General features: G+C 41.9%; 1 protein-coding gene across 1 annotated transcript; it reads right to left on the bottom strand.

The window, feature by feature from the left end:
• Positions 1-2,751: 2,751 nt before the first annotated feature.
• On the bottom strand, positions 2,752-7,164 carry LOC138954245 (KRAB-A domain-containing protein 2-like). The gene is made up of 3 exons (XM_070326136.1): positions 7,028-7,164; positions 4,013-5,448; positions 2,752-2,771 (listed from the first exon to the last, which is right to left on the bottom strand). The coding sequence occupies exons 1-3, from the start codon at positions 7,162-7,164 to the stop codon at positions 2,752-2,754; spliced, it is 1,593 nt and encodes a 530-aa protein (XP_070182237.1).
• Positions 7,165-7,941: the final 777 nt, after the last annotated feature.

Genomic DNA, 7,941 nt, shown 5'->3' on the forward strand with positions numbered 1-7,941 from the left:
GAAGCTGTTCAAAACACATATCTGTCAGTGTCTGTCCCATTCACTATCCCGAAGACCGTAATATTCAAGTCAGTGTAGTGTCCAGCCAGTCCACTTTAGATATCGGGGCCGCGGACACTTGAGCTCAACTGTTCAGTTGTCGCAATATATTGCTAGTATCGTGCGTTTAACTGAGTATTGCATGGACAACTCAGTGAATACTGTTGAACGGGAACTTGAGAATATTAGTGTTCTCAGTACAGGCACAACTTGAGGTTGCGACTCTTAAGGACTAGCCTGAAGGACTGATATGATAATAGCCTTGAACGTGACGGGACCGGCGTGGATGGGCCGTCAGTCATAACGGTGACTAAGGCTGCATGGCTTCAGACCCCCTCCCGCAGGCTTCATCAGCCCCAACCGCCTTGCATGCTTAAAATACGGCGTCAGTTTATCAGCAAAACGAAATAATATAACTGTAGTTTTCACGGTTCATATGTCTACCGGCCCATTCAGAAAGACTGCAGCCCCGGGGTCAGTCAGCGCGCTGCATGCCTGCGCAGCGGTTACCTGACATAATGATAAACTGACTGACCGTGAGACAATCTGAAAGGCGAATTGAATTTAATGACACTAGATTCTCAGCGGCTTTTTAAAATTTAATTGTATTTCATGTTGTTGCTTGTAAATGATTTTGTCGGCGCAGTGTCGCATGAGCACGGTCGCCTGAAATACTCCCAGCGGTGGGATAAGCCACCCCAAAATGAATATGGTGTCAGTCCTAAGTAAGCAGGCACCTGGCCTGGAGTTCTTTGCAAGTTCAGTCTTCTTGTGTAACCGTGTGCCAAACTACTTTCCTCTTTCGTACTGAACTCAAACACTAAAGCAGACGACACAAGTTATATTACCCAGGTTCTTTTATTCCATACGATGAAATGGGGAAAATGTGGGATAACGGGGGTTTATCTTCAAATACAACTTTCACTGTATAGGACTAAACAACTTAAAAAAACAATATTCTCACTCTTCACTCTAAAACTACATTCTTCCCCTAAAAATACCCTTTAAAACACACCAAATCCTTTCCCCAAACTACACTCTACTCTAAATCCTCACTCTCAACTTTAATCCAAAAAAACCACAATGAGACTCTAATTTAAAACAAACGAAATCTAAAAAAAACAACCTAAAAAACAATTCTTTAAAAAAAACCAAATCTACAAAAACTCTAACAAAATCTGACCAAAATCTCCCCACTAAATCTAACTACTCTTCACTAACAAAACCTAGTCTATAAAAACAAATCTACGACCCACTAAAAAAAGAAAAAGACCTAACTAAACCCCGTCGCACACTCGGCCATCCTGCAAACACAGAATGCACGCCGTAAGCATACGTAAACAAATCAACAATTTCAACTACCACAAACGAACTCGTTGAACAACAAAACACATCATTCATACCAAATAACATGCCTACAATACCGTTTTCTCAAACGACGGTTTTCTAAAGCATTCACACACAAAAATCTTCCCAACCATTCCAACTCACAAAACAATCTACTTAAACATTCAAATAAATCCTCCCCCCAAGCAGCATACTATTCTTTTCACCGCCTACCCATTTACAGAAAGAAAATTGTTTTAACCTACCAGCAAAAGAATCCTCACATCCCGGAAAGATTTCCGGCCGTGACAGACATGTCACACAACGGCATTAAAAACACGCCGCACCAAATACACGTCTTCTTCCCTCAAAGATTCCAAGCAAAAGCACAGTTTTAGCGTCCACATCCTGTGCGCCGGTGTCACAAGATTAACCCATTCAACTCGAGGGGTGTCAGGCAGCCCCACTTTCTTTAGTTAGTGCCTAACGTCACCTTCAACTATTCAACTTTACATCGCGACGGAGGGAAAAAGGGAGATGGAACAAAGCCACCTGTCAATTGTTTCCCGTTCACAAAAACATTAAATCACAAAATTTACTCCAGAGGCTTGTACTAAAAAAACCGATCGTTTTACCTATGCAAATTTTAGAATCGGCTATTCCGCGAGACCAATTCAATAGAAATGAAACTCAGTCTCGGAAACCTTAATGGATCCCCGATAGTATAGAGGTACCACGAGTTCACACGGATGCACAAAAGTGCATGTGTACCGTAACTGTCGTTCCCAAGCTCACACTTGCAACACACCTGGCAGCTTCGACTGATCACACTGCTTTCACTGACGACTTGTATATGACGACATTTATCATGCTAAGCGGACTCGAAGCAGACGTACGTATAATCAGGTTACAGCAGAAGTGCATTCAAATACCTGTGGTACAGGTACGTGTGCAAGATATTATGTTATGTACTATACCTGAATGGGGTCGGTGCCGACTGCAGCAAGCTGTTCATTTTAGGCCCTGCAGCCGGGTCCGTCCGGGCATCTTGGTACCTCCTAATCCCGCTGTTATCAGTTTCATCAGCTCTGACAAAGGTGTCCAATTAAGAACTCCTTTTCCATTATGTCTGTGTGAGTGTTGAGTGGTTGTGTCTCCTGGTGATCTTTTTCAGTCAAGTGTTTCTGAACTTAGTTTCAAACTTTTATGACTATAATTATAAGCCTGCGAAATGTATTTGTTACAGGCATTAAGTGAAACCAGGCATTACGCGTAATGCCTGAAATGTTCAGGCATTACGCGTAATGCCTGTGACCACTAGGCATTACACGTAATGCCTAAAAATACCAGGCATTACGTGTAATGCCTGAAAATCATTGTCAGGCATTACACGTAATGCCTAAAACCTGTTACAGGCATTAAGTGAAACCAGGCATTACGTGTATAATGCCTGAAACCTCTCTGCAATTGTCGTTGGTGAGGTTTCTGCTGATGTTTGTTGGTGGTTTGTGGATGGTTTGTTGGTGGTTGGTCGTGGTGGGTCGTGGTTGGTTGGTAGGTGGTGGTTTGTTGTTGGTTGTTGATTTGTGTTTGTTGTTGTTGTTATTGTGTGCATTCATTGTGATATGTTTTACTTGTTCAACACCATGTACTTGTGTAACACTATGCACTCGTCCCCACACACATACACTACTCTAGTAATTTATGATTTATTTATTTCATGTATGGAATAGTAAAATACACCAACATTACAATAATAATGGTTGATGTAAATAAATATGTCATATTAAGAGGTATTGTCATAAAAACTCTCTCTCTCTCTCTCTTTCTCTCTCTCTCTCTCTCTCTCTCTCTCTCTCTCTCTCTCTCTCTCTCTCTCTCTCACTCTCTCTCTCCCTCCTTTGTTAACATTCAGCTCAACCTTTCCTAAAACGAATTTTGTATACATTAAAAAATGAATTATCGAATTAATTGAAATTGTTATACATTTGTGCCTGGTAATGCGAAGGTTAAACACACCAACAAAATCAATATAATAATGGTTACTACGGAATGCATTCAGAATGATAATATAGAATTACGTCTAATAAAATGGAAAAAGGAAGACACTCATGTTGGACACAGTAATTATGTAAATTAATCACGTGTAGAACTTTGTCAAACAAAATGGAAAATGGAGACATTCATTGTGGATTAAGTAATTGTTTAAAACTTAATTAATTAAGCAAGTATGCAGTTATTGCACACAGTAAATACATGCAAACAACATTGGTTACTAGAGCATACAATAAGAGTAATTAAAATTAAATGAAAATAAGATGTGCAATAGCTCCACATGAGTCGCATTTTGTTCGTCCGGGGGACACCTGATCACAATTAATGTTCTATTTGTTTTGACAAGACAGACTGTTATGGCAGCGGCTGTTGCATTTGAGATGACTTTTGAAGCATCTGCAACGGTTTGTGGAACACTTTTTTTTCTGTCCACTGCAGTTACATTTAACAAAACCCTGCCCGCCGCCCAAAGACTCGCTTGAAACCGCTTCTCTAACTGAAACTCGGGCACAGAGTGTAACGTCCTTTTCACTCAGTAAATTCGTTTCGCTCAACTGAAACTGGTTTCTAGAAAAGCATCCTTTCAAGATACCTGCCCGGACTGCAATTGTGTAGTTCTCGTTTACATCTCGGTCAACTATCACACCTACAATGTTTCTAGGATCTCCTCTTCCTCTGTCTACCGATGGAATAGGGACCAGGACAGTCTGACCAATTTCTCCAGGAATCATCTCAATTCTGCTTCTTTTCAACATCCGGTCTGCTTGTTTCTGTTGGCTGATCCTTGCTCTCTTCCGCGATTCTTGTATGGTATCATCATGTTTTTGTAATGCAGCTTCATGCACAGAAGATGGTCCAGGCGTCTGTCTCTCAGCTTGGGGCATTGCACCAAGAGAAAGCCCAGGCGTCTGACTTTCAGCTTGGGGCATTGCACCAAAAGACGGCCCAGGCGTCTGACTTTCAGCTTGGGGCATTGCACCAAAAGACGGCCCAGGCGTCTGACTTTCAGCTTGGGGCATGTCGATGTCTTCATTTGGTTCCACTAATGCCTTTTGTAATTCATGCACAGAAGATGGTCCAGGCGTCTGTCTTTCAACTTGGGGCATTGCACCAACAGACGGCCCAAGCGTCTGACTTTCAGCTTGGGGCATGTCGATGTCTTCATTTGGTTCCACTAATGCCTTTTGTAATTCTTCCTCCGTTTCGATCAAGTCTATGATCCCATCGGGCAACGTTGTTGATCTCAGACCGATCTTGGCTTCCGTGCCAAACAATGCTTTGAATGGCGATCTGCCTATACCGGCGTGGTGACTCGTGTTCTTTCTAAACTGGACAAATTTGATGCCAGCAGTCCAGTTCGTAGTCTTGTTCTCGCTCATCCATGCTACCAGCATATCCTTTATGTCTGAATTTGCTCTTTCAACAGAGCCTTGACTCTGGGGCTGTCTCGGTTTTCCATGCACTATTTTTAGATCGGGCCATAACTGTGCGACCTCGGTAATTATACTGGCCGTGAATTCAGCTCCGTTGTCGCTCTGAAGAATAGATGGAGCACCGAACGCCAGAAAAATGTCTAGGATGTGACTCGCAACTTCCGAAGCTCTTTTGGTACTCAATGGTCTTAGAATGCAGAATTTGCTGAAATGATCTTGGTACACACAAATCCATTTATGCCCTCGGTCAGCCAGCGACTGCATGTCAATAAGATCGATCTGAGCCCGGGATAGAATATCGTTTGATAGAATCGGTCGAACAACAACACCTTTGACTCTCGCTCGTTTCTTCTTCTTCTGACACTCTGCGCACAAAGATTTGTAAAGTTCTATCGCGTGGCGTGGTATGTTGTCGTATTTCTTGTGCAACTCCTTCTCCATGCGATCACGACCGCCATGGCCTGTGGCCACATGCGCTCTCTTGACGATATCGTATGTTTCTTCAAGGGTAGCATAGTAGAGAATGGATTCCTCAGTTGTGTCTGTCCTTTTCTGAACAAGTCTTTCGATGTCACCGCATTTTAATACCTCGAATCTGAAAATTAAAGTAAATGACTATTTAATGACAATAACAGGACATGTTTATCATAGTTATAAACAATGTACCATAACTCTCGGCAGCGAGTCGGATATAATTATAACATGTAGGACAGGGTCCAGATTCAATTCATCTTGTTAAAACAATAACAACATGTCAATGTACCCGAGCGCTACATTCAAACTACTAAAGATCGTGAACAACTTACGTCGAATAATAATAACACATCTTCCTATGAGAAAACAAGTCGCGTAAGGCGAAAATACAACATTTAGTCAAGCTGTCGAACTCACAGAATGAAACTGAAGGCAATGCAATTTTTCAGCAAGACCGTATACTCGTAGCATCGTCAGTCCACCGCTCATGACAAAGGCAGTGAAATTGACAAGAAGAGCGGGGTAGTAGTATTTTTTTTACAATTTTCAGATTTTTAATGACCAAAGTCATTAATTAATTTTCAAGCCACCAAGCTGAAATGGGAAAAATGGGAAAATGGGACAAACACACCCGTTTACACAGTGTTTCTCAAGCGAACATTAATAATAATTTGATATCGTAACTTTCAACAGCCCCGGTATGTGAGATAACACAACGCAATTTTCGTATCAGCTGTTTTTGTTCCAGCAAGAACGATACAGTCAGTGTACTAAGCCTTTTTTGTTACCTCCCTTTGACATTATAATTATGTGTCAATTACTCTATCAGAGACAGCATTGGAGATAACCCGGTGTCAGTATTGTTTCACGATAGATGTAGAGCTGAAAACCAACACTCAAATCTGTTTTTGACAAACACCACACATCACTTACTTTCCCAAGAGATGATACTCATGACGTGACTTTGTCGTTTTCTGGAAGGCAGCTTTTACTTCTTCAATTGTTTGGAAGTACACAGCTTTTGGGAGCAACTTTCTGCCGTCCTTTTCGTAATGTTCAAACAAACGTCGAGTAAACAATTGTTCTTTTTCAGTATTGTGACAAACGGATTTGTACATAATGTATATTGGAGTTATGTGACGCAGGTGTACAAAATTTCATGGGCCACGAACTTTAAGTAGGCACCGCACGGTGAAACGTCACTGACGCAGTGCAGTATTGTCACGTGTGAGATGTGACCAATCAGAGAGGAGTATTGACTGAGGTGGCGTTGTAAAGACTATACAGGGTCAGAACTTTAGAGACCATTGAAGGGAACAGAAGTGTCTCCAGTTATTAAAGTTTCTCACCGGGCGCTAGAGGTCGTTTGGGGACTCGTGCCGGTATTGAATCAGTGGATTCGACTGCTGTGTTTACAGGTATTTATTGAATTGATATTTTACTCGGAGATATTATTTTGCTCGGAAATATTGACTTGAGAAATGACCGGGAGAGTCATGTGTGAATTGGCTGAAAAGCGTGAGTTGATGTCAGCCATTGTTGAAAAGGGAATGTTTACATGTTTTTCGGAAATGAAGTCGCTTATGAGTTAGCGGGTGTATATACTGTAACCGCATAAGTTAGTTGACGGTAGTGATAAAGAATGTCAGAAAAGTTTATTCAAGTATGGAGACTTATGGTAGTTTAAACTTATGTATTACAGCATCCCGGGCCGAGAGGGGTCGCGGAAGTTGGGGAACGAGACGGGAGGTTCTGCCCTCACGCCCGAGCCGTGAGCTGTGGGAGCGCAGGAGGGGAGACAGCGTGAAGCGCTGGAAAACGGGAACCCCGTCCCCATTCCACCACACGAAGACAGTTGTGTGGGTGGAGTGGAGCAGTGCGTGCCACTGAATAATGTGAGTACGACTGAGAGAATTTAACCAGCGTGATAGCTGTACTGAGATACGTTTCCCGAGTGAACAACCATGAGACGTCGAGCGTCGTGGTTTTTGTCATCTGTGTGTAACAGAAGTGAATAGTGACAGAAGTATTGTTTGAGACAATGACTTCGTGTGTATTGAGACAGACAGGCTTTCACGGAACAAAGCCTAAAGTGTTATACGTGTGTGCACGTGAATTGTAGACTGCATGACAAAGTAATATGTATATAATTATGTGCAGTTAGACTTCTGTGTGTTAACAGAAATAGAACTTCCATGTTGAGCGAAAGTGATTTGTAGAATGGATGTAGAATAATATGTTTATGTTGTGATTGAACATTCTAATAGAGGTACAGGGGCAAAGGGCTGTAACTGTGTTCGTGTCTTTGTGCCTGGTTGGAGTGTTGTGTGTGCGTGTGTGTGAAGGCTAGATAGTAAACAGAGAGTAGCATGCACAATTTCTGATAGGAGTGAATAGACATACATACAGACATACACACGTAAATTCCAGCCGTAACATTTGGTGACCCCGATTACTCTGTGTTAGTTAAAAATTTGTAATAGTTTCCCTGCATTACTAAATTTAATTTTGTCCCTTGTGTTGGAGTTTTGGCAGTAGGTCACGCAGACAGAGATTTTCAGATTGAGTAGTTGTGTCGTTCATGTCCTGTTTTGTTTTGTTACCGTCTCCAGTT

The sequence above is a fragment of the Littorina saxatilis genome, unplaced genomic scaffold (assembly GCF_037325665.1).
Source record: "Littorina saxatilis isolate snail1 unplaced genomic scaffold, US_GU_Lsax_2.0 scaffold_600, whole genome shotgun sequence".
NCBI lineage: Eukaryota > Metazoa > Mollusca > Gastropoda > Littorinimorpha > Littorinidae > Littorina > Littorina saxatilis.

Coding starts and splice junctions, on each gene's coding strand:
- LOC138954245 (XM_070326136.1), bottom strand. CDS start 7,164: ATGGGGACGGGGTTCCCGTTTTCCAGCGCTTCACGCTGTCTCCCCTCC. Junction 5,449..7,027: donor CCCTCTCGGCCCGGGATGCT/GTAATACATAAG, acceptor TTTAATTTTCAG/ATTCGAGGTATTAAAATGCG. Junction 2,772..4,012: donor CACAATTGCAGTCCGGGCAG/GTATCTTGAAAG, acceptor TGCCTGTAACAG/GTTTTAGGCATTACGTGTAA.